The sequence below is a fragment of the Fulmarus glacialis genome, unplaced genomic scaffold (genome assembly GCF_000690835.1).
Source record: "Fulmarus glacialis isolate BGI_N327 unplaced genomic scaffold, ASM69083v1 scaffold5116, whole genome shotgun sequence".
Classification (NCBI taxonomy): domain Eukaryota; kingdom Metazoa; phylum Chordata; class Aves; order Procellariiformes; family Procellariidae; genus Fulmarus; species Fulmarus glacialis.
In genome coordinates this window covers 43,555-70,059 of record NW_009218609.1, presented here as the reverse complement: position 1 = coordinate 70,059, position 26,505 = coordinate 43,555, and the positions used below count along the sequence as shown (strand labels likewise).

General features: G+C 40.5%; 1 protein-coding gene across 1 annotated transcript in view; it reads right to left on the bottom strand.

Annotated features, from left to right (window-relative positions):
* The window catches only part of LOC104078432 (anoctamin-1-like), a 45,836-nt gene that overhangs the window by 10,702 nt on the left and 8,629 nt on the right, over positions 1–26,505 (bottom strand). The window contains 15 exon segments of the mRNA XM_009580076.1: position 1; positions 3–54; positions 785–986; positions 2,323–2,397; positions 3,481–3,558; positions 5,437–5,508; positions 6,336–6,347; positions 8,132–8,214; positions 12,031–12,191; positions 13,551–13,685; positions 14,253–14,317; positions 17,868–17,909; positions 19,475–19,530; positions 22,779–22,830; positions 25,686–25,740. The exon segment at position 1 is cut by the window's left edge and continues 47 nt beyond it. Coding sequence (XP_009578371.1) covers position 1; positions 3–54; positions 785–986; positions 2,323–2,397; positions 3,481–3,558; positions 5,437–5,508; positions 6,336–6,347; positions 8,132–8,214; positions 12,031–12,191; positions 13,551–13,685; positions 14,253–14,317; positions 17,868–17,909; positions 19,475–19,530; positions 22,779–22,830; positions 25,686–25,740 — 1,141 coding nt within the window.

Genomic DNA, 26,505 nt, shown 5'->3' with positions numbered 1-26,505 from the left:
GGAAAGCCTTAAAAATCAGCCGCTCTTCAAAATTCTTGTCAGTTTTTGGCACCTCTGGAACCAATGTGACATGGATAAGAAACATTAAGGAATTATCCTACCTGCAACATTTCAAGATCTTATAAATGTGGACTTTGGAAAACATCAGCCATCTTTTAAACAAAGAGGTATACATTTATAGCAATATATATGTATATTAATGCCATATGGCCTCACTGAAGTCAGTGATCAATCTGCTGAGGATCCCACCGTTCAGATGTGTTACAACAGTAATTCCAATTTCATTCCACTTCTGGCTGACCTCCATGACAATCATTTGCAGATGGACAAGAACTTATCTGAAACGACTTCTGGACCTTCTGTCACTGATGCTTTTTGGAAATGATTCAAAGATTGTTTTTCTACAGTGTGTTTTTGCACTCACAATTTTGTATTTCTCAATATGTCTTACACCAAATAAAAAATGGCAGAAAATGAAAATAGTAATTGTGTGATATAGAACAGTGAAGTTCAAAATTAGGTATAGGAATTTCTGCTGTATCCCATATCCCCGTTGCCCATAACTGGATTAGTGATTAGTACTACCACTGCTGAAAAAAAAACTTTAAAAACAAAGCTGAATCCATCTGCGCTTTGATATTTTTAAGCAGCTGGTTAGACCTTTAGTCGCACATTTGAATTTCCTGGGTTTGCTCACCAGTTTGAAGCTAATCACAAAGCCAGGCATTTAGGTCCTCTTGTTTAAACTCACTCTAGCAAATATCAGTTGAGGATTTAAACCTACCGATCTGAGTTAGCCACCTTGCGATGCAGCCGTATACTTCATCCAGGATGATGATGACGACCAAATTGATAATGACTGCGGTGGCAGTGACGGTGACCCTAACGCTTGACCGGCCCGAGGGAGTTGAACTGATTGCCAGCGCCGCTGCAGTCGAGATCCTATATATGATGACTCCAAACACTATAGCGAATGTCAGCCCAACCTGCAAGCAAGAATAGCACAGCCTCTTATGAAAGATTTAACTATAAATACTTTGTGTGGGACTTAGCAATGACCTTAAAAGTGGGATCTCTGGGCCAGATCCCAAGTCCACCAAATTCTGCATTAAGGCTCCCAATCACTTTGATGAACCGTGGGAAAAGATCCTCTTTTGTTAGTAATTTGAATAATCACATGAAAAAATTGATATAATGATGCCACAATCACATGCAAAAGGCTTTTTTTAAAGGCACCTAAATGTAAACTACTTGCTTATATTAAAAATGTTAGTGGGCTTCCTTTCAGCCTTAATAGCAACAGCATAGATAAAAACGGTATTTGCTTTATTATAAAAGAAAGACAGGGTTGAAGCAGAGAGGAGTATTTCAGTTTAACTCTGCACACAAGCCTTCAAATACCCTTGTTATGCTGTCATAATCCTAAACTGAAATCAAATCTGATTAAATCAACGCACTTCCTGGCAACGTCAAGGTGGACAAAATCCTACTCAATTTTTCATTGCTTAAATAGAGGAATGATTTAAAAATGTGGTTCTTCTAAGGTACTGATTCTTCAGCTGAGAAGATTAGATTTACTGCATTTCCATTCTCTGAAAACACAAATACTAAAAAAAAACCCAACCACCCCAAAACAGAATCCCTATCCCCAAAAAACCAAATGAACTGAGTTAGTCTGGTGTATTTTACCTTTGGAAAGGGCTTAAGCTTTTTTATCCATCTGCCAATCTCTTCCATGTCTTGAATTATTATTATTTCTTTCAAAATTTGTTTTAAATGCTAATGCTTTATCAGCAAATGGGAAAAGGCTGTTCTCATCATTATTTTACCTTTTTCGTTAATTAAGTGCTCTGTTTGCAATTCTTCTATTATATGGTATAACCCCAAGTTTGACTGATTTATAAAAAAACCTTGCAATCAGGATTGCAATTGGCCACATCATTTCTTTCAGAAAAGTTTGGTATAAAAAAGAGGCCATTCTCTACTTCCTGACTACTTTCTGAGAGGGCTCTCTCTACTTTTTAAGTTTCGTCCCATCAATGGTGGTGGTAATTTCCATTTCTGTGCCCTCATTTTTTCCCTACCCTATTTAGATATTCTTATTTCTTTACTGGAAAGAGACAGCAAAGTAGAAATTCAAGCGCTTGGAAAGATTTTAGATTGTAAAACAATAAAATGCTTGAATTTTTTCACTGGGGGAAAGCCATTGCAAACCACATCAATCTGATAAAGTCTGTCACGGTTTCACTAACATTTCCATCACTTCTGTTCTACACAATGACTCGGTAACATAAATTTTAGGTTTTGCTGGGTGATGCTTACCATGAAGATAATGCCAACAAAATTGGTTAAATAGGCTGGAAAACGATCCTTCCATGTCAGCTTTTCTTTATCTGTCTAAAATTTTGGGGGGGGAAAAAGGTACATTTAATAAAGACGGAGCGTGTGATTTTGCACACGTGACAAAAACAGAGGGGGAAGAAAAGGCTAGCAAATACACAACCAGTTAGAAGATGCAGACACAGTGTTTACAGTTACAATTCCACACAGGCAAATTGTTTACTCCGTATCTCAGTTCAAATTGGTCAAGCGCCTGCACTGCAAGTATAAATAAACCAGATTTTTCTGTATACTTTTTGAAGGAAACATGCAAATAGGCTGTCATAAACCATGAAGTAAGATCTCTCTTACTGTTAAATATTTTCTTTTGCTTTCCCTAGAAAAATTCTCCTTCTTCCTCTCTCCCTCCCCAGTTAACATTTGCAGCTTTGCAATGTTCCACTGAAATATAGATTAAGTATGCTACTGAGTAACTCCACGATGAACGCACAGTTGACAGGGAAGATCTTGTTTTGGTATGTGATAAGACATGAAATTCCTTCAATATGAGTGATTTTTAACTACCTGACTATCCACGTGGTATTCAGTGGACCACGCCAATAGGAGTTAAGATGCACGTGTATAACAACTCTTTCTAGGCTACCCTAAATCCAGTCAACCAGCCACTGCCTGAATTTGGTTATGAAAATTTCATTTAGCACAGTATTGCTCATCTACAGTCTTTCATAAACTTTGATGCCAGGAATTGTTTCTAAACACCAGAAAATAAACAAAAGGAACATTACGGAAGATGACACACACGTTATAATGAACATAAAAATATTACTCAAATTCTATTTTTATTACATGCACGTTGTCTCAGGGAAGTGCAAGCAACTCTTGCGACACATGGCCCATGCTCCACTGCAAAACGTAACGTCAGCCCAGGCTGGTAAATCTAAGATTAGCCATGCAGTGCCATTCCCAATGCATAGAAACAGTGGCCCAAAGAGTGCTGAAGAAACAAGGGGAGGAGGGGGAAGAAACCCAGAACTGAATGTGAATATTAAACGAAGGTTCAACAGCCAAAAAACAAATTGATTTGTGTCTTCCATAATTACTCATAATTTGAGTTTCTTCATAAGTTTGAATAAAAAGAACCAATTTCACCCCAGCCATGACTGTCTTAACTCTTTGTCTCCATTTGTTTGCTGTCTCTTCTGGAAAATACCGATGCTTCTGATGGCAGTCAAAGGAAACAAAAAGAGGATGGGGCAATATAGCGTTACAAAGCATTGCTAAATTCATCTACATACTCTCTACTGACTCTGTACACAGCAGGTTAGCCACAAGTGAAGGCTCTATTAGTTTGCTCAAGGCTTTGTGTTTCAGCTTTAGGTTAATAAAACATAACAACAACAAAAGACAAACTCTTGCCCCAAATCCTGGGGTAGATCAAGCAATCCTGCAAAGGCCATTCCCTTTTAAATTGAGGATTATGCCCTTCTTTTTCCTTTATGATGTATAAAGAATGTCCAAAAAGTTTTCCTTTAAAAAAATATGAGCAATTTCTGGTTTAGCTTTAGATATTTTTGTTCTTTAAGAAAGATTTCCAAGTTGTCTTACAACTGTTGAATTTGAACTTTAACACTCTAGATCCCAATGAAAGATAATTATTGAGTCTTTCAGAAAAAACTCCTTTTCTCACGTTTCCCAAATTAGTAACATCCACATTGAACACAGCCCAAAAAGTTATAAATAGTCTGGTTAAAAAAAATAATCCTCTCTTAATTGCTCAGCTTTCATACTCCGATATTTGGAGGCCACCATTCATTAATTGTCCGATTGCCCTACAGTCTTCCACATTTAAGATCTGAATTCCTAATATACCCAAAAGTACAGCAAGTTGCAGGTTTTTAGCAGAATAGAACAAAGTCCGTGTTCCAACATTGTTTATCCAGCCGATAAGAGGGCAGCAACCCAAATTCTTTTTCTTCTGCAAGGGATTTTAAAGCAGTGCTGCGAGTAGGGTATTGCACATGACGCTGAACCACTTACACACTGCATCCTATAGATTAAGGGCAACATACATGCTTTGGAGCATCTTTGAAGAGGGGCCCAACAGTACTCAAGTACGAGCACGTGACAAAATTGGATGCCAGTCCAATCTACGTATGCTGTCTCTTAAAGTGTATTTGACGTTAACGTGGTTATTGCAGATGTATTTTCATAGGGTTTTCATAAAGTTCTGATTTAGGGCATGGTTCCATGCTACTGTGCCACTGGCAACAGATACAAAAGAAGAATTTCTGCTGACAGATTTTGTTTATGCCGGAGCATTTACTTCTTTGCTTAAAAACGTGGTCATATGAACGACTAAATTCTTGCGGTTAAGGGGGAATAACCCCTGGTAGGGTGGAAACCAGTATGTGGGGGAGAAAAGGAGCTTTTTCAAATTGGTCTGCTGCTGACAAACAGTAATAGGGAAGGAATTACAGCCTTCAGCGAAAGGGCAGGGAAGCTGCTCATAGGGACTGCGCCGTCCGTTGGCGAGATGCATGCGCCCCGGGGATGACTGGCAGCACCTTTGTCACGGTGATGTAAAGAGCAAGTTAAAAGCAGAAGTGAGCACTACCTTATTCAGTGAAATAAAATGGAAGTTATGTTATTATCAAAGCTGGAATTTGGCAAGGAAACTGGTGTTAGTACTCTTCATTAATGCTCTAGTAATGTTTCTATTTACAAAAAAAGTCTAGCAAGACAGAGGACCTCTCCTGAGAGGCTTTAGTTACTTATACTAGCCCAGAATAAGATGCTTTGTTACAGTTTTCTCAAACTTGATTCGTTAGCCTAACAGGAACACCCCTTCAGTCCGGCTCAATTAGCTAAACCACACTCCTGTATCTGATCATTGAAGACATTTCTAGACTTAATCAGGTCTTGTGCACTGGCACACACCGAGTATCCCATGTATGCTAGGACCGAAGACATCTGGAATTTAAACACAATGTGCAGTGACTATTTTTTACCTATTTCTTAGTCTTGGGTCAGTGCCTGCTATAACGACCTCCTTTTTCAGTCTTTTGTAAGTGAAACAAATGAATATTTTTACCATACCTCTTTATGTTTGTGTTCTTTTCTCAGTGATTTTTCTAAAACTTTAGCTTCATATTCTGCTCTTGGATGATCCTGTCAAATAAGTCATATTTAATAAAAAGCAAAATTACATATGAACTGTTTGCAGGTCGATTTCCTGATAATCTCCAAGTTTTCTAACTGAATTCTAATTCACTTGTTACGTCATTTCTGTCATTTGATAGTGGACTGTAATTTAAAAAAATGTTAAATCCCATATTATTCGCAGTTCTACAGCAACAACTGCAGAATGATCTGCACTCGCTATCAGACAGCCACATGCAATGCTATGTAGATTAAATTTAATGAGTATACAGCACAACCTGCAGACAGCGTGGGTCATACCATGTGACATTATGCTTGGATTTTAATTACCTATCTTTTTGATAAAAATTAGATTTTGCATGTCATTAACCGTCACTTCAGTGATCCTCAGCTCAGGAGGGAAACAGTTATCTGCTGTCAGTATGCAAAATACTTGGCTTTGGGATCCCAGAGAATTGTCACTTGGGGTCTTCCCCTAATCCTGGACAGCATCCACCGATTACCCGGGTGCATTGAAGGAGAGGGTGTAGGAAACACTCAGAAGTAAGAGACAGCCAAAAGATTCAGAAAGAGTCACGGATTCAGAATTCACGATAATTACGCATTCACAAAAGATTCAGAATTCACAATTATGCATCGGATGGGAAACAGAGCGGAGTTGAAAAAAGTCTGAACAAGTGGAGAGGCGGAGGGTGTAAAGGCAAAGCAATCAGTGGGAGATCTAAAGAAAACCTGATGCTCGAAAAAGAAGAGGTGGAGATCAAAAGATGGCATTCATCAGTAGACATGTAATAAAAAAGGTAGGAGCAATTAAAAAACAAAAATGTTTTCCAAACCTTGACTGCCTCCTTCAGGAAACCAGAAAAAAACACGAAAAACAAGAAAAAAAACAAAAAAACAAAAATTTGATTACTGAACTGTTGCAGATCATATTGGATTTATATTTTAAAAATTACATGAAACAAGCAGCTGAATAGTGGATGGCTAGACACTACCCGAGAAAATCGGTCTACTCATGTTCTACAACATTTATTAACATTACTTTAAGTATTGCATGAACCAGCTGTCCCTATAAACACGATGGGTTTTAGTATATCACTTGAAACCCTGACTCTTCAACATGATACTAGCTGAAGTTTCACCCAAATCAGAAATAGGAGGGGCTTAAACTCTTTGCTAAACCCATGACTGTATTATCTAGCATTGACTACCCAAACCAAAGAATAAAATATACTTTATTAACAGCTGCTGTTTTAGCTGTGTAGAGCTCTGAACTCAGACATGAAGGGGATAGATTTCAGAAAGATACAGTTAATCCTTTCTACTTTCATGTATGCTAACAACAAGTTACCAAAAATAAAAGAGCAGTACAGTATCCAGGAAATAAATCCCTATATTCTCTCCCAGTAAAATAGGTATGAGCTAGCATAGGGGCTGCTGGCATAGTGCACCTAAATATATTACAGAGCAGATAAACATATTAAGAGGAGATAATTCAAGCAGAAAGATTTCGGGGGTGAGGGGAACAATAACTGTGCCAGGCTTTTCAAGCTGCATTAAACCCAGGGCCGGTGAGGTTTTTGTTTCACGTGGGCAATATTTGTTGTGTATCTGTTTAGAACATCTAGAGATACGACACGGGTGGTCATACTTCTTTTAATAAAAACAAGTAAAATAAAAAGCCGGCCGGCCAGAAACAAAGCGGTGAACGCCTGTACAACCCATGGGTCCTAGCTCAGATCCCGCAGCGGGGTTTTCACAGCGCGGCTTGTCACATACGTGGGAAAATGGAAGGGACCCACACACCTCCGCCGCCTGGGAACTGCAGAACAGTCCAGGGCAAGGCTGCCAGGGCTGGGACTGCGTTATAGTCTAGGAAAGTGTCTCCTTTTTTTGAAAAGCAACAAAATTAAAAACAAAAAGGTGGGATACAGCTTCTCAGCTGGCTGAGGATTTTCTCTCCTTTCCTTCTAAAACTTCATTGATTTTTAAGACCTTTTTTCATACAGATTCAGCCCTTTTCCATTTCATGCTATTTAGCACATTTAGTGTAAACCTGGCTAGGGATATTATTTTTTTTTTTAGCAAATGGAAAAAAAAAAACCAAACCACCTCCACACTGTGTCCCTCCCATGCCCCAAGCCCACATGTCTGGCAATATTTTCTTAGGTATTTTCCAATTCAGGGCTTGATCCTGCATCATTAAAGCTAATAGGAATTTTTCAGTGCTTTTTTACAGTGCTGTAACTTTATCAACTTCAGTACATTCATTTCTGATTTACAGCAGCGTGAGATGAATGAGGTCCTCAGTTGTTAGCACCCTGACATCAGCCCAGGAGCAAGGTCTGAGCTGTATATTCCATGCCTACGCTGCTAGGTGTGACCCGACTACACACTTCAAAAAAAACTACATTTTGAGGCTATACAATTATGTTTCTACGGCAACAAGACGTACTAGTCATACCCTCGCCATAAAAACCTCAAATAGTTCATGCATAGGATTTTCCTTTCTTCTAAACGACGGAACCGCCCCAAGAGCAGTTCCCCGTGAGGCAACATCTATGGGCTCAGGGCAAGGAGCTATTGGCAACACCATAGTGGAAGTCAAAGAGTCAGAACTGAAGGGACAAACCTCCTCCTCTTCAAACCCAGTCAGGTCCCACCTGTAGTTGAGACGCATCTGTTTTCTCTTCCAGTGTTCCATAAAGGTGGCAGCTGAAACAACAGTTTAACAATGATTTTGACATTTTACCAAAAAAAATGGCATCAGCCTCTGGGATTTGTCTTAGGAGGCAGGCTGGCCACGTTCCGCATGGCCTGCTGTACGTCTGCAGGTTCCATCTCCAAAAGGTCTCAGCAGGTGCCATATTGTGTCGCATACCGGGCGACAAATCTTCGTTTTTGTTGCTCTTTTATTCAACAGTAACGTCTATCTGGGAAATACTGATGTGCTAGGAGCCACCCTTTTTATCTAGGCAAGCTAAAAGAAAGGGCATTTGTTACATCCACAGCTTCATGTAGAAAGATGCCTACAATTTTTTAAGGGGTGTAAGAAAGTCAGACACCCAAGCTTATTTAAATATTCGTATGTGTGACTAATGATATTGTTGGTCTTCATCTGCATATAATTCCATCCATAAGTCCACACAAACCTGTGTTTTATCTATAAAAAATATGAATGATTTAACTAGCCTTGTACTGATGGGACAGCTATTCCCTCAAAGATACCAAGATAAAGCATTTTTATATGGTTATAATTACATCCTTCTAGCGGTTGTAATAGTACGGTTAGCTCTACTCATCACACCCAAACCCAAAAACTCATGCCGGTATGAAAGCTGCAGGTGGGCAGGCTGTTAAAGAGGAAGCCTTTCAGGGTTTTTATCATTACAAACACTGCCATTTTCTTTTTGATGGAGAAGACTTACAGAAAAGAAACCTCGTTAAAGCAATTCTTGAGTCCCAACGAGCGATCCCGGTCTATATCAGTCTATCTGCCTCTGAGACCGAACGAGTTCTCAGAGGACGTAGTTAGATGCTGGAAATACACCAGTGTTGTATAATAAATAAGTGATTATGAAAGAGGCAAGTCTACCAAGAAATGGTGTTCCCAGAGGAGTTTCCCGCAGTGATTATTAACAGATGTGCTCAGAAACATTCGTATCCAGAAAAACCGGAGGCAAGGAGAGGGTAAGAAAGTCGAATAGAGAGGAAAGGATGCCCTCATGACTGGAACCAGGCTACGGTCATGACATTCATTCGCCTTCCAAGCGAAACTCTCACGTGCCAAACTTTACAACAGAGTCCCTTTACAAGCCATAGGCTCCCTGTAAATCAGGATGGCCACAGGTGTATCTTAAGAGGGTCTGTGTCACGGTCCTGGAATTGCCTCCCCTCTCCCCGCCGCCGGCAGTTCTCGCACCGGGGTCTGCAGTTTCCACGTACAGCGGGAAATACAGAAAAATGAACAAGATGTCGTTTCTTAGTGCCACTAGAAATCCTTCCATGGCACTCACTTATGATGCAAAATGAAAAGACTGCACCTGAAACGCAGCCAGCTCATTTCAAAAGCCCTCAACGAACGTGCCAGGGAGTGATGCACCGCTGCTTTGCCAGGCGTACCTGCATTTTCATATTTCATTTGGGCCCGTAAGCATAAGTGGAGCTTAAAAATTCCCAAAGGTTACTGTCCAGATGATCTTATCTGGATTCTCTGACATTTTTAATGCCATTTAATACCAAACAGCACTGGGCCATGGTCCGTGTTTAATGCTGAACTTCTGGCTGGGCCTCAGTTCGGTGCTATAGCTGTTTTAATACTCGTTTGAGTGGAGTTCTCCAGGGTGTTACAATACCACCACCATACAAAGAAAGCCTGGCCAAATGGTTGCTCACAATAGTACCCCTGAACTTGGGCTAATTTTCTTGCTACGCTAAGGATGCCCTGGGTCACCTGAGGAGGTTACTTGGGTCTGCCTCAACTCTTCAGCTGTACATGGACCCAATAAAACTTCTCATTACATGCAGAGGTGCTCACAAATGGCACTGGAGACTGTATATGTGCCTACATTTATAGACGGCCAATTTTTGATACTATTTTGATACTATTTCCTTAAAGTAAAAAGTGCTTGTTTCATTTTTTAAAAAATCATTTTGACAAATCCGTTAGAAATGAAATTTGCAATAATGCAAATTCAAAACTATGTGGACAAAGTTCTGATTTTCCCAATTCAAAAAGACCTTTTTGAATCAACATTTATTTTATATGATATTGTACCACAATAAAATTTTACATTGACCCCGAAGAACTTGAGGAATTTGACATCCCACTCCAAAACTATCTCAGATATTAACCTGATTTTGTACAGAGCACAGAAACTGGCTTCTGCCAATCTGCCTTACTTTGCCCAAGAATGTAAAAAAATAGATGGAGGGACCCATAGTTGTTAGCTAAGCAAAGGGAGGCAAACAGCGTTACTCTGTGGACAACAGAGCATTATGTGCCGAGATCCACGTGGGGTTCACAATAATGGTAAATGAGGGAGACCGAAACCGATACTTGACTCTCCACATGAGAGAATCAGACTATTTAAAGTCTCCGACACTGCATCCTGCTTTGGGGTATATCACATTTCTCCCTATATGCTACATGGCAAGACGATGATCTGTAAGACAGTGATCCCTCCTCTCTGCTGCGAAGCTGGTCGAGTTCAACCTCCCCCCGCCACTTCCCGGCTTTCCCTCCGAACCTGCAGCGCTCCTGACTCCCCACTGTTCCCAAAATCCCTCTGCAGGACTGTCCTTGTCCTTTTCCTTACGGGACTTGATAATGAGCTCTCAGCATTGCATCTAAAACATTGTTATCTCAAATGGAGACCTTGGTCAAAAAGACACTGCTTTAAATTGAATTATGTTGAATTGTACTAAAATCAGTTCAGATGAATGGTAATGTAAAAATGGTTTCCTACGTACTAGAACAAATAAAAACTCGGGCTATATTTTTATGATTAAATATAATCCGAAACAGGTTATTTGCTAACTTGCAACAAGGCATACAGGAAGGGGAAACATCATCGTGCGCTGCTCTCGCTGACACTGGGAGTATGTGGCTATCAAACTTCAAAGCTGGGGGGAATAATGCACATTTCCCTATCCTCTGTAGCCTCTCTGTATAGGGCTCCCAGTTACAAACATGGGTTTTGGCCCCCATCGGTTCCTATTTATCTTAACAGGCCCTCTTGGCCCCCAGCGAGGACAAGTGGAGGCTCCTCTCCTCCAGTGCCCGTGCCTGGTGCTGGGGTGCCTGAGCAAGGAGCTCCCCATCCCTCCCTCCAGCAGGGAGGAGAAAAGCCCTCAAGCTTTTCCTGAAGACGCTCTCACAAAGATTTCATGAGAGGGTTAATATTTTTAATCAAGTTCTACAGACGTGCCAAGAAAGGTTAAGTGACGTGCTCGAAGTACAAGAGCAGTCAGCATCAGAAAAAAACACCTGTAACGCCACTGTTCCCTTCATGGTCTGCACGCGTGATGTCTGCCTGCTGATAAACTTAATTGCATCTCGGAGCATACTCAAGAATCAATGTTGGTTTGTTCTGAGACGCTAAAGGCCATTACACTTCCCTGCGGAGCCCTCCCCTCAACCCCAGAGTACTTTAATACATTTCTTCTGTAATGTTCTAAAGTGGAAGCTGGCTCTGCAAATAAATTTTTTTTTTTTTTTTTTTTTTTTCTGGCAAGCTGTGCAATCCCGTTAATGAAATTTTGACATACCACACAGCAGTTTTATGACAGATGCTTAACAATTTCATTTGATATTCATCTTGAGCAACTTTTTGATTTTTAGCCTTCAGTCCAGTATATAAATTTGGAGGTGACAGTTTCATGGGAAAGAAAAAAAAAGAAAGAAAAAAAAAGAGAAGTTCTTTATATAATTAACTGCCTGAGTATAAATATACTGCTTTATCTCTTCTGTTTCTTCCTGTTGTATTTTAAATAATTAAAAACTTAACATGAAGGCATATATCTTCTTACCCCAGAGAGCCATGAAGACTGAGAAGAAGACAGTTGCAGGGTTATCAAACAGATGACTTGCGCGAGCAGTCGCACAAGCAGAGCTCATCTTCCAGTAACTGCATGTTCTGTCACATAAGGGACACATGGTGATATTGTTTCTTTGGTCACACATTTCCATACTGCAATGAAGCAAGAAGATATGGAAAAAGCATGGTCAGTATGGCTCCATCTTCCATGCTCCAGTGATCTTTTCTCTTCTGCACAGCATCTGTTTCTGGTCTGTAGGACCATCAGATACCCTCACAGTGCTCCCCAGCGAGCAGCTCCGCCTGCAACCTACACCATTGTAGGGTGCTCATGCAAGGCTGCTGCCTCCCTCCATCCCCAGCCTTATTTCTATTCCAGGGAATAAGAGAGAGCGTTATGAGAGGCATAAGGCTCTATGCTTTTTACTACAGGATCTTACAGTAAAAAAAAAAAAAAAAAAATTAAAAATCATTCTTGTTTTGAAATACTAACTACAGCAATAGATAAAGTACAAGGGAAGTGCTGAGTACCAAGAGAACTGGAGTTCAACCAATTTAACTTCTCTGCACTCCATCTGTGAAATAGCAACAGTGACACTCCCTTTGACTTTCTTCAACTGTTGGAAGCAGTACAAAGCAATCTTAATGAACAAAAGAAATATATCTATTTTTCGATATCCATTATCTGCTTTGTTACTCAGTGCTTATGCTTGTACAAATGATGTAATTTTAATCTACAGCAGATGATGCATGTACGGCAAATAATGCAAAATCATAGGGCTTTAAAAATATTATAATACAAAACTTACTAAAAAATTAAAAATAGTAGGAAATCAAGATTTTATTAATCGGACCACAATTGCTTATTTTAGACATGTATATTCTTGATTCATCTTTATGTCACACAATGCCCTCCTCAGCATTTTGCGATGGGAAGCACTAAAACCTATCATTAGCAGTATTTTGTTGGTTTGTTTTAACATAATGATCTGAGTTAGAAAAAAACCAAAACCACCTGAACAACCGGCCAAGAATTATTTTTAGTACATCAATGTGCAAACTCCACAAGTAATATTAACAATAAATGCTAACGATTTAAAAACGTGCTGCAGTCCTGCTGCCCACTCTCAGCCCTTGGTAGCGCTCCATGGCTTACTGGAAGCGGAAATTGGTGGGACTGGCAAGCTCCTCCACCCCTGTGGAGGTGGCTTCATTTTAAGCACAGCTTCCAAAAGATGAAAAATGTGGGTGGTGGTGAGGAGAGCGGTGGGAGCATGCTGCACTCCAGCAAGCGCCAGTTGGCAAACAGACCTCGGGAAGCCATGGCCAGCAAAGACGGACTGGGGTGTCAGGCTGCGGGTGGCACAGGGCAAGCCCTAGAAAATGGGAGCCACAGTTTCAGCTGTGCTCGCCCTAGGTATTAGTGACAAAACACTTGCAGAGAAAGGTAACGTTTTACTTTGAGTTTCTAGTTGCCTCGAATAATAGAACCTCTTTATTTATTTATTTTACCTTGGTATATTCTCATCCACAGTTGCACAGCCATACAGGAACACGATAATCCCTACAATTGAAGCTGGAATAAGCATTTGTGTATAAACTCCCAGCCAGGCAAAATATAATCCAATCTTCTCTCCAAAGTATTTTCTGAAATGCATTAAAAAAAAAGAAATGAGAGAGAGAAATGTTTCCTATTTCTTAAAATATAACATGGCTAAAATTATGAATCACAGCTGGATTAAGCATGGAGAAAGTAAGATCTGATGATCTGTGGGAATTTTTTCCTTCTCAGAGGACTCTCTTTCTCATGATGCTTGGAGTTAATCCAGAGATACAGGCACCATGAAAGCAAGTCAGTCCAACTAGTAATTTTTTCCCCCATGTTTCTGCTGTGTAAATTGGTATCTTTGGATCTTCTGTGAGCGAACCCTCTTAAAAAAAGCACCTAATTTTCTTCAGAGAGTCTCAGCTCTCACCATGAGCAAACAAAATTCATTAAAAATGTGTCCCCTGGAAGCTTTCACACTAGGTGGGATACATCAGCGTGTTTCGAAACCCACAGAAAACTCCTTTTCCCCCAGTGAACTTTCCATTCTCCAGAGTCCCCCGGGGTGGCACCGAGGACAGTATCCCCGCAGACACCCGCACGAGCATCGCTGTGCACAGCTTCAGGGCTGCCCCGTGGAAACACGACGGTAAGGGCTGAACTCTCACCTCACCAGGTCAATTGGCTGATATTTATAAAAGACTCCATAGCTCGCCCATTCCTCACACAGGAGCTGTAAAACAGAAAAGCAAGGCGAAAGCTAAAGCACCGCATACACGAGCGTTTTCTCCTTCAGTCCTAGCAAACTGCAGAGCTCCCGCTGTGGATCTGGTCTCACCAACTTTGTGGTTTCAACACATAATCTGCCAATACACACAGTCTGCATGAAGTATTAAAACCAAATTTGAGGATCTGGCATGCTATAATACAGTGATGAATTCTAGTACATTAAAAGGCTCTTCAGCAACTGGACGGATGGATAACTATGGCAGGGACAGGGAGAGTAGTCCTGATTTTATGGTCGTAGGAGGTATCTAGCAGAATGGATGTGAAAGACGAATATGCTTTGAGTTACAAGACAGAAAAAACCTCGAATAAACTGGTTTGTTTTCACTATACAAACTACAATATTCAGGATCCATCAAGAGGGCTGTGCAGAGGTGCCGCAGAGGCTGCAGTCAGGAGTTTTTCAGCTTTAAACTAAAAGAACACCATGATTTCCACTCACCCTTTTGGTTAGGATATGGGCCAAGGAAAACAATGATCCCCATTAGTGATTTATAAAATTGAATCCCTCATAAAAATAGGTTCCTCTGAGACCTTCAACTTATCCTTTACTTCGTAAAATGTATAAATAGCACCTCTCAGATCTGATTTTTTTCTTAATTCAGTTCAGCTAACAGAGTGAACAAGAAATCAGTGTGTGTACAAAAAATACTGGAGAAGACCAAGTGTGCTCACTGGCCACCCAGCCATCACCTCCTCTGCGGGACAAGGGGAAGAGAAGCTTTACATCTGCTTGGGAAGCCAGGCCTCCCTTTACTGCTTCTCTCCCTGCTTCAACACAGTGACGTGAACTTGGTAGCAGAATGTTCCTGGACCAACTACTGGTATTTCAAGGAGATGCTTTGATGGTCACGTCTGCTTTCATTAATTTATCTGCCAACAACATTGTCTTTTTCCTTTTTCCTCTTCTACTGGTCTCTCAAATGCAAGAGCATGAACTGATTGCTGCCAAGGTATTTCTTTTCATCAAACATTGGGTAAAAAAGAAAAAAAAAGGCAGAAAATTTCAGAGCTCAGTTACACAAACCTCCATCGGTGGGTGAGGGCTGGACAACCAGCTCAGCTGTGGAAGAAACTGCAGCGGGGAACCGAGACCTAAACCAGTTATCATTACAGGGAGGGCAACATTATTAATCTTGTTCAGAGAAGAACAGACCAAACAGGATGTTATTGCTTAAATCTGTAGGCTGTTTTATCATGAGAAACTTGACAGATGCCAGCCTCCTCCATTTCTCCAGTGAAATGCAGCAAAGCAAGGACGGGCAGGCTGGCAGCCCTGCTGCTGCCCGTACCCATTCCTACTTCTGACGTTTTATCAGAGAGAAGTCATAGAGCAAACAGCATTTCTAGAGCAGTTTTGCAATTCTCTTGCCAAATCATTAACACAAACTTTCCAAGCTGAACTGCTGTACTTCTCGTACAAATGGTTTGAGTCATTCAAAAAAATACAACTTCTATACTTTTACAGAAAAATGACGTCAAAAAATATAAGCGGACAGTGGATTTTCCCCTCTGCAACCCCAAATCATTAACCTTTATTAATTTCCTTACAATAGTAAGAGCAGAAACTGAAACCTAAAGGCAGGCCTTTATTAAACAGCAACATTCTTGCAAATTTTATTTTTATCCTGCTTTAGGTTTCTTTCAACCACATTTTCCAAAAGTTTAAGGCCACCTGCCTATGTCTGGAAAACAATTAATGATTTGGGACACCTCAACATCCATGTGCACTAACTAAGACCCTTCCTTTTCTTATTTTTTTACTTCATTTTTACAAGCTAAGTTTGTGCTGGAAATCAGATTCCTTTTCTGTGATCTAAGCTAGTCAGGCATATCAGGCAAATAGTAAGCTATGGAGATTTTGCATCAGTGCCATGTTTCAGTTTTGTACAACACTTCAAACCAAATTTGTGCCTAAAGTACAAATGAATTATCTCATTTATCCTGACATTTATCAGCCTGATATTCAAAGCACAGCTTCAAAGACATGATTAGAGGAGATCAGCACACTGGCCCTAAATATTTACTTCATTTCTATGCCTCAAATCTTTAATTTTGTTGTTAAAAAAGGCACAAGCCTGGCCTAGCATTGGATTAGATTAAAGAAAGCTTCAAGAAACCAGAAGAGACATGCCAAAACACACCAAAAGATTATTTGAGGGAACTGGAAGTCAAAAGCCAAGGTAAACATTTCCAAACACGCAGTGAACTTGTGAAATGAGTGAATTTGTGAGGTTTGAAAAGTTAGTAATAAAGATGATAATCCAGACGCTTTGAGAAAATATGGACTTTCATCCTATTTTTGGTTGAGCAATGTGTTGCTTAATAATGAAATGACAGGTATGTGGTATTTTTAAGACAAATCAATGCGAGGGGGAGGGGGAGGGAAACAACCGTCGCTGTCTTTTGATGGGCCGTTTGCACCTTCAAGCCCAGCAGACCTTTAATTCTGGGTACCTATTTTTATATGACCTGCCTGAAGGGCTTTACATCTGCTTTGCCTATGACCTGAATGTCCAGAGCATTTCTTCAGAGATGTGACCATGAAACAAACTGGAAAGGCAAAGTTTCAAGTCTGAAAGCCCAACATATATGGCACCCAAATTTAGTAGCTCCTCCTGAGAGAACTGGTCATAACCTCTCTACTTCAGTTTTTGTCTGATACACAGAAAAAAAGCCTGTCTTCTTTAGAGAAGTGTGATCGGGGAGTATGTAGTAATTGTGCTTTAATTTAAGAAATTTAAGAAATCAACATTTCTGCAAAGGGTGAAAAATTTGCTTTTTCTTATGAAAAGTATTTCCTTAGAATAATTCCTACTCGTTTTACTACAGGGAACAAATGTCTTTCAGTATACCCACAATAAAAACACAATTTAAACCACAGACTTATGCGAAAAGCGATGCAATGCATTAGTATACATCCACAGGGCAGTTTCTGGCTGAACAGCGCACGTTAAAGCTTTGCTGAGAATGTCTCATTTCTGATAAATATTCAATCTTCATCTTTCCCAATAACTTTTATGCTTATCTTTTCAACTGCCTCTCTCCTCCCCCCCAGTCCTGATCCTCACACTCCAGATCAGCAGCACATTAATTCAGCAGAGGTTGCGGTGCTGAGACCGGAGCTTGCCATGGAGTGAAGCAGGATTTATGTCAGATATGGATACAGAATATGACTGAGCATATTCTCATCAAAGCTGGCCTGAAATTACATCATCGGAACTTTAGAAGGAGTTACACGTAAATATTGTCAATACTCTTACCAACATGGCAAGAAATGTATCATTATCGAGCTTGGTAATTTGTACATATCCATACCGCATTCCACATTCGGGCAAATTTAAACACTGAAAGTACTTCTGTACTTCTACTGCTTGGCATTTAGTGCCTTTTTGCGGTATTTTCTGTGAAATCTTGGCAAACGTCCAGATTCCAACAGGTGATTCTTCAGGCTGGGACTCTTGCGAATATGTTAAACCCCCTTTATATCAACTTACTTTTCTGTCATTAGGTTCAACGTTTTCACCTTCATAGTCACCCTTTAAAAAAGAAAGAAAAACTGCGTCATTCAGTGAGTCGCGCCCAGAGCTGCGATGCGTCTTGCATACCCATGTATCCCACTCACTTAATGCATCAAAAACAGAAAAAGCAATCTGTAAAATAATGCTGTATTTTAGGAGTTCATTTGTCATAGCACACTTTGTCTTCTGTCATCAGGCACATTAAGAAAGAGTAATAACGTCTGTCACTGGGGAAAAAAGGAACGAATAAGTGATAAAGGTGGCCTAAAAATGTCAAGGGAAAGGATGCGGTATTGCCGTGGTATTTGGGGTTCAGCTCAGTCCACTTGAAAGAGAAGAGACCAGCTGAGAGAGCTGATCCCTATCCAGACTCTCCAAACACTCAGGGCTGATTAGATTTGAGGTTTTAATTTGGAGCTATTTTTACATACGATAAAGGAGTAAACTAAGACAATAAATAACTTATATACTACACTATCAGTAGCTGTCTAAAGATGCAAGACAAGCACATGCAGAGAAGTTTATTTAACCTTTCTGGATTTCTAAGCGATATCGCTGTAGTTTAAGAGTGCCTGACATTTATGATAAACATCAGGCAGATAAAGAGGCTGTTCTGGTCTCAGTTACACCGAGATAAAACACTCGTGGTCCCGTATAAAACCAGTGCGAGTTGAGCAGAGCAGAAAACTAGGAAGACACACTTCATCTTCACATCCCACGCTGGAAAACCGGCACCAGAGTCGACATCCCTTGTATGCCCACACAGCCAGTACATCATGAGCAGCACAACTGCCACGTCCCCTTGACATCTGCCAAGCCTTTCTGCAAGGGTCTAGCTAAGAGCATGTGTTTGTCAGTTCTAGTCGTACCTTGAACCTCTAAGTAAAAATGTCATCAGCATCCAACTGCTGTGCATCTCTGGCAGGACGGGGATCCCCAGCTCGGCTATGAGTGCCACCAAAATTCCGTACCTCTCTCTAACCCTCTCGATGTGCAGTATAGTTGAACAGACTCTTGACATCTTACTGAACTGCTCAAAAGCAGATTTCATCAGTAAAAAGGTCTGCGGTCACATCCAGTTCCATAAAATACATCACTTCAAATTCTTGCTTATGGTTTTTCCTCCAGTGGCAACCAATCGCATGGACGCACAGCCACTGACATCTCTGTACTTGCAAAGGGGATGCCAGGGAGATGTGGATGAGAGAACTAACTTCTTATTATTTTATTCATAAAACGTTCATTCATAAATGCGTTTCCTAGCACTGATGCCCGGGACCTCGGGAGCAGAAGGTCAGAAAGTAACAGAAGCATTTCATTTGCTAAGCCACCGACACAACTCTTCTAATGTTATGTTCAAATGTCACTTATGATCATCAAAGGTAGAAGAGAGGTGGGGAATTCATTAAAAGTGAGCAGAGTGATGGAAACAACCTGCAGAAGTTACTGCAGTCGTGATACAAGTGAGCAGGAAGTCAGGATCTCAACACTCGTGTTTGGGATGATGCCATTAATATGTAACAGATTAAGGATTTCTTGGTGTCAGATAGGAGATATGTAAAATATATTCCAAGGTCACTTACATCATGCAAAGGATATGCAGCACTGTAAACTCCATTGGCAAGCAGACTGGTGATCCCTTGAAAAATAAAGACATGACAGTTATTTACAATTTCGAGGTTAGGCAGTCTCACTTTATCATCCTTCCTGGAGATTTCCCTCAAAATAACAGTCATTTGGTCAGATAATGATTTTTCTGCCATCTCATTCCTTCCCATGTAGTTTCATTTTTAATCATATAGGTTATTCAACATGACTCATTTTATGAAATGGAAAACTGCAGAGAGCAAGAGGAAGTCATATATATTTGAGAATCAAGAATTAGAAGCCAATAACTTGAAATTAGTCATTAAAATGAATTACATTTTCTGAAAAGTCAGTTTGATTTAAGGGCAAGCCTGCAGATTTGAAAGTGTGTAGCAGAAGGCTCGATCACAAGAAGAATATGGCTGGAATTGATGGCATACGGGAACACGCATACGCACGCATCATCCACACAAAGTTTTGAATTCAGATTTCAGATTGATTATTGGAAAGCCTTTGCGAAGACCTTGGCGTAATACTTACCATATTTACCACATTTTCGTCTTTTATTTAAAAGGGTAGTTTCCTTCTTTCTTCCCTCTCCTTTCCCTGTTTACACATCCGTTTATTAGTGACATGCATGAGGCTGAAAGCAATTAATGCTTCATCTATATAATGTATGCGGCATAAGGGACTTTGAGGAGTCCTGCCTTCCCAGGTGTGGTATTGCTCCTTAGCTTGGGGCCAGAGTACGGGAGGCGAGGCTGGGTGGGGAGGAGTTAACGTGCAAGTTTGGAGGAGCACAACGGCGAGGGGCTCTTCGACACTGCAGCTCGCTGCACCATTCCCAAAGGTCACTCGGCTGGACCTGCACCTTTAAGGGCTGTAGCACATTACTTCTCTAATGTTCTTGCTGCAGCTGCCGGCATTAATATAACTACTTCCAATTATGGAGTATTACCCACGTCTGAAGGTGTCGTGTGATCCTTGAAGACACTTTTGGGGATTCAATGAACCAGTCTTGGGTGCTGAATCAGAGCTAAGTCAAGTACTTGTCTTTGTGCAAGGCTAAGATGAGTAATGCCAATAATACAAAAAAAAAAAAAAAAAAAATCTGGCCACTGGCATTGTGGAGAATTTAGGAGGACTTAGAAAAAAAAGAAAAATGATGTGCTACATTGTGCTCCTTGTTGCCTATCAGTTCATTGCTAAGAAAAGAGTGTGGGACTGGATTTGAAGGCACAGTGACTATGAGCCAGGAAACAGATCACTGTAGGTTCACCGAGACATTTTTGATTGTTCTTGAAATGAGAATTTTTCAAGTTCATTAACATTCTTGAGATACTAATCACCTGCTGGAGGAACTGCTCCAGGAGTGCTCAGTATCCTGCAGTATCATTAATTTTCAAAGTCCTAGTTAAGATTATACAGTACTATGAATTGTCTGCAAATGTTTCCATGCTTCTGGCAGAAACAACTAGTGAGCAGATAAATTATTTTTCTAGGGCTGTGCGACCAACCAAAGAGCTACATAGTACCCTTCTGCATATCAGTATTTAACAATGAAGACAGAGTCACATTTTCGCAAATTTGCAAAATAAATAACAAAGACTGCAGTGTTCACTGGGCAGCCGCCTTTTTCCTGCTGGGCAGAAATGTTGCAGCATTATCTGTATTTGCTCAAATCTGTTTGCAACCTTTGCTGGGTTGTAACCCAGCATTCCAGCGCTGGAACACAAAGGACCTGATTGAGTTATGCTGAGTATACCCATGGACAGGCTGGCCTAATGACATATTTATTAGGTATACTGTGTGACCCTGCCAGTCTTAGGTAGAAGAACGATCCAGGAATCCTAACGCTTTACTTTAGCATCTGCCCTATTCAACTAATCTCTAATGTGTTTCCCATTTCTGGACCAAAAAAAAAAAGAAAGGAAAAAAAAAAGAAATCAAGTGAGTAACCAACTCCAAGGCAAGAATTCAAACTGCATGACCTTCCCCTTTCAAGAGTGCAAATACATAATTTGCAATGAAAATGATCCAGCACCAGACTTGAAAAGGGTCCTGAAAGTCACAGATTAATTTGGATTTCCCATGCTACAGGGAAACAGTACTTCTGTTAACACTGGCTGAACACCAAAATTTAGTGTATATAAGGACTCAACAATTGTACATTGTATGTTGTTACTTCAACAGAAAAGTCAAAGCATGAAAATAATTTCTGGCATAATTATTCTTCTGTTATTTGATGTATTTCTAAGCAGCTGATGGGTCAATATTGAACAGAACTACCTGTAATTCAAGTTCCCATTGTTTTATTTAACTGCCTGTAAGCAAATATATGCTATAACAGATTCCAACAGTTATCAAAGATTTTCTCCCATGTTCATGCACTTTTCTCATACAAATTTGTTTCTGCTGATTGTCTGTTAAGAGGCTTGGATATGAGGGACTTCAGCCTTCCACCTTATATAATTTGGTTTACCATTAACTATTTGTTAACTTTGGTCCCACTGTCAAGTATACACCTATATATAACGATATGTATAAAATAAAGTATATCACACAACTGAACAGGAAAAGCTGCCAACAAATCTTTAAGGTGACCTGATCTGCAATTCATGTTTACCTGTATTATGAATTTCGTTCTTCGAGCACAAGCCCTAAGGCTGAAATCCTAAAGCTACTGGCTGTGGCAGTACAAACTTTGCACCCACTGACTTGCAACAACTGTTCTGAGGGCTAAGAGACGGGCCAGCTTTCAGTGCATGCCTTAGTCCTTGGCCATTGCACCGGGTTAATCTCAGTTCCACTTAGGACAGTGTTTCGGGCAGTCATCAGTTAAGACCATTCCACTCAAGTCACTGAAAAGCCACCCCACGATAAAAATGTGAGGTCACTACTTAAAAGGAATGGGCCAATCCATAGACTTTCACTGCAGTTATTGAAATTCATGGCAATACCCTCATCCACTTCAGTGAGTGTAAAACTGAACCAACGCAGAGCACGTATTATCCACTGGTTTATATCACATCCAGTCCTGCTGCAAAGGACCTAACTAACATCTGCACGGGCTATATGCTCACTTACCATTTAATTTAGAGTCAAATCTATACATTCACATTTGAAAAAATTCCAAACAGCTACATTAATTAAATTAAATTTCCAAATAAAACAATTATATCCACATACACAAAATCAGAGAGCAGGGGAAAAACCTAAACTCCACAGCCAGTTACAACTTGCAATTATTTTCAATACCTGAAAACGATATCGATCTTAAAGCTAAATAAAGTTCCTTACCCATGCTGTATTTTGCTTTGGTACATGTCGTTCTTTTCAATATTTCATAAACCTACAGAAGTAAAATAAAAGAAAGGAAAGGGTTACTTCAGACACTGCCAGTGAAAAGCACAATCTTTTTTGTGTACAGCTCTAATATTGGCAAAACCAAGATGTTGATGAAGTCATCATTCTTTAATAAAAGTCACGGTATTCAGGAGAGCAGGGCTTAAAGATTTCCATGCCGAGTTATCCGTACAAGAGAGAAAGGCTTAACTAAATAGCCAGCTACCAAGATAATTGATCAGGGGAAATAGGGTTACATTTAATCACTCGCACAACAGAAACGCTATTTTTGCTCATGTTAGACATTGATCCAAGATCAGAAGCCCTCTTCTGCCCGGACCAGGCGGTGTGCTGGGCCAGCTCTTCCCTTGCCTCTGACGGCACAAGCTGGCTTCACCCCATGGACTTCAGCAGAGCTTCAGGCTCATAAAGCGTACAGAGCACGCAGCCGTTTATCAGAAACTGGACTAACAAACACAGGCTGACCTTAAAATTTCTGAGCTTGCGTGACCTCAATGGCAACACAGATGTATTTATTTTACGATTTATTGCATTTATTGTCAAATAACCTTTGCACATCTCACCACACCGCCCGAGCGGTCAAGCTTCCGCCCCGCGCCGCTCCCGTGCCGCGATGCTCTTAAGCAAGGCAAACGTTCGTCCGGCACGAGGCTGGCAGGGGAGCGGGCGGCAGAGGAAAACTGCGGGCAAAAGCACCTGCTGCCCATTGCCTGGCCTGTCTGGGGAGTTGCAGACCGGTTCCCTAGGGATGCTTGCTAATCCGTGTGCTAACTCAGCTGCTGCTTGCCCAAGTCAGGGAGGGAAGCGAGCGAGGGCATAGGAGGCAAGCCCGCAGCTCATCTGCCTGCTGTTCTAACTCCAGTGAGTTAAAGGGCTGTCACAGAGAGATCTCCAGTTATATTTTTTTTTTTCTTTTTTTAAAATAAGTAAAAGTTCTTGGCTTAGTTTCTATTCATCAAAGATTCACAGGGAGTGACTAGATTCTTGTTCATTTTGCAGTAGGCAGAAGGGTCAATATTTGCACTGTGGTTTAAAAATACATAGGAGAGAGGCAGGAGAGAACTTTAAGAAACAAGAATACAAAGGGAAATGCACGCAGGATAAAATGATGCTGGGAAACATTTAATATATCTTTTATTACCAGGTGATTTACAGGGATTTCAAACAAAGCAACATACTGCCAGCATTACTGTTATATGCCCATTCTTCCTATGGAGGTTTAAAAAACCCCCATCCCTCCTCTTCCTCCCAGCCTCTGCTATGGGCCCCTTTTGTTTCAGTCCATTTTTCAGTTAGTCTTGCTCGCCTTCGTGTCCTATGGTGCCATTTTGTCTTGCTACCTTTCTCACAAAGCTTCTTGTCGTGAATTTTAACTCTTCATTTGCTCCCTTAAGTTTCTTGTACTTACAAGTTTCTTTACTATATATCTAGACATATAAAAGAAAGTCGACAAACAAAAGCTATGCCTTTTTTCAATCTCAAACAAAACATTTTATCGCAAATAAACCCATTCAGTGTTTGTCTTTTTCTTTTCCATGTCTGTGCTGATACATCTGCCTTCCCTGGTCAAACTCACCTAGCCCTGATAACCTGCGCTCACATCAAATCAGCGCACTTCAAGCTACAGGGAACTACACCATGGGGTCCACACACTGGAATTTCAAAGCAGGAAAGGGAAGTTAGATATCTTACACTCCTTATCACCGTACCCATAAAAGACAGCTATAATTGTGATATAAGCTCTTTTTGAAACCACTTAGCATCCAAAAAGCTAATGTTAAATATAAGATAAAAGCACGCTCACAGTCACATTCCAACGCACCGATTAGCAGCAGTGGAATGGGACAAAGAGTCCACGTTCTACTTTGAAAAGTGTTGCAGCAAGTGCTGCACGGCATGGTCCCTTCCAACTGCCCTGGATGTCATATGAGTTGTCCTTTCAATTCCCCCCTCAGTGGCTATAAAGCAGGCTACACCTTCTCCCCCACTTGATTTTATGTTCTGTAAGTCACAAGGAAGCGCTCAAAACGTAGTTTGTGATATCATATTTCTGTATTAGGCTTCATTTCTATAAGGGAACTGCAGAAGTTTAATTATGAGAGGAAAAGTCCCATGCTAGCACTGAAGGAGCAGAGAGACCCTTCAACACGAAGGCAGGAATGGCTCAGCCCAGTCCCAGTGCTGTGTACTTGTACATCACACTTGCTAGCGTAACAGAGGTGAACAGATGCATAAACAATCAGAACAAGATGCAATTTTCTGTCCTTGTTGCATTTGCTTCATGTAAACTTTAATGTTAAATAAAAATCATAAATAGTGTTAAATAAAAATCATAAACCTCAACACTTTTAACACCATTCTAGAGAATTGCCCACAAAAACTATAAACAATATTCTCTGTAAATACCTGGCTGTTCATTGGAATTTGTTTTGGGAGATTTCCCAGCATTTTATAAAAAGAGCAACGTATAGTTACAAAAAGGTAGATGAGTCATAGGGGTGCAGGTAGCTGGTGGCAGAACCAGTGATAGAATCTAAAACTATTCCTTTCTGGTGATATGTCTACTAAGAAACTATGTCCCAGGTTAACTATGAACTAGAAAGAAGATCCAAATTATTTTCCAGAAGGCAGCAACCTGTTAGCATCAAAGACTATTCATTACCTAAGCTAAAGCTGGAAACGCTTTATTTATAATTTCAATAACTGATGTCACAGGTGATCCCTGGCATTTGGTTAAGAAAGGCAAACTTGCAACAGGCATTGTACTAAAGCTGGCAAAGCGGCTATTAACACCGTGAATAAGGCACTATCCACCGTAAATTATTTATATACAGTACTTACTATAGTGCTTCTCGTTTTGCTGTCAAAGAAGGAATCTCTGTCAGACAAATCAAATCTGTTAAAAGATTAGAAGGAAGCCCATTAGGTTAAAAAAAAGCCAGTCATTTCCTGCTCTTGTTGACCCCTTCAATATTTTCATTTCTCCTGGGGATCTCTCATAGCTAACATTAAAGAACGGCTTGTAGAAACCTCGTTAAAAAGAAAGTCCACCCCAACTCTCATATTTTAAAGAGGCTGCTTGTACGTTTCACTGGTTTTATATATTTATAGGTTTTTCTGCACAAAAGAGACTGTTAATGCTCATTTAAGTTGAATTCCCAACCACTGCTGGCCTTGAATTTCTCCTAATAATCTTTACATTTTGTCTGCACCTTACCTGTGAGGCCACTCTTGCCTCCCTTATTCAGCAAAGATACAGGTGGTCTCACTGAAAAAAGCCACCACTGTAAACAGCGTAAGGCACATCCACGCCTAAGCTAAGGAGCATCTTTTGGGCTTTCTCTGAACATCCCACATGCAAATAAATATATAAATACATTTCCTGCAAGTCCAAGAACATGTCAAATGTCACATACATTGACTGGCCCAACTAACGTACACAACTCCATCGGTGTTCTGCATCCCTTGATTAAAAACTAAAAAACCCTGTACGTACAGTGAAGAAATCCTGCCCTAGGACTGTTATTTGTTCCAGCTGGCACGTACATAAACACAGCCTTCAAAGCTTCTCCTCTGGGATGCTGGCCAAGGAAGAGCAGCAGCAGCGAAGCAATCCAGGGCAGTCGAAACTTTGGCTGGGCCCCACCTTATGATTTTTTCC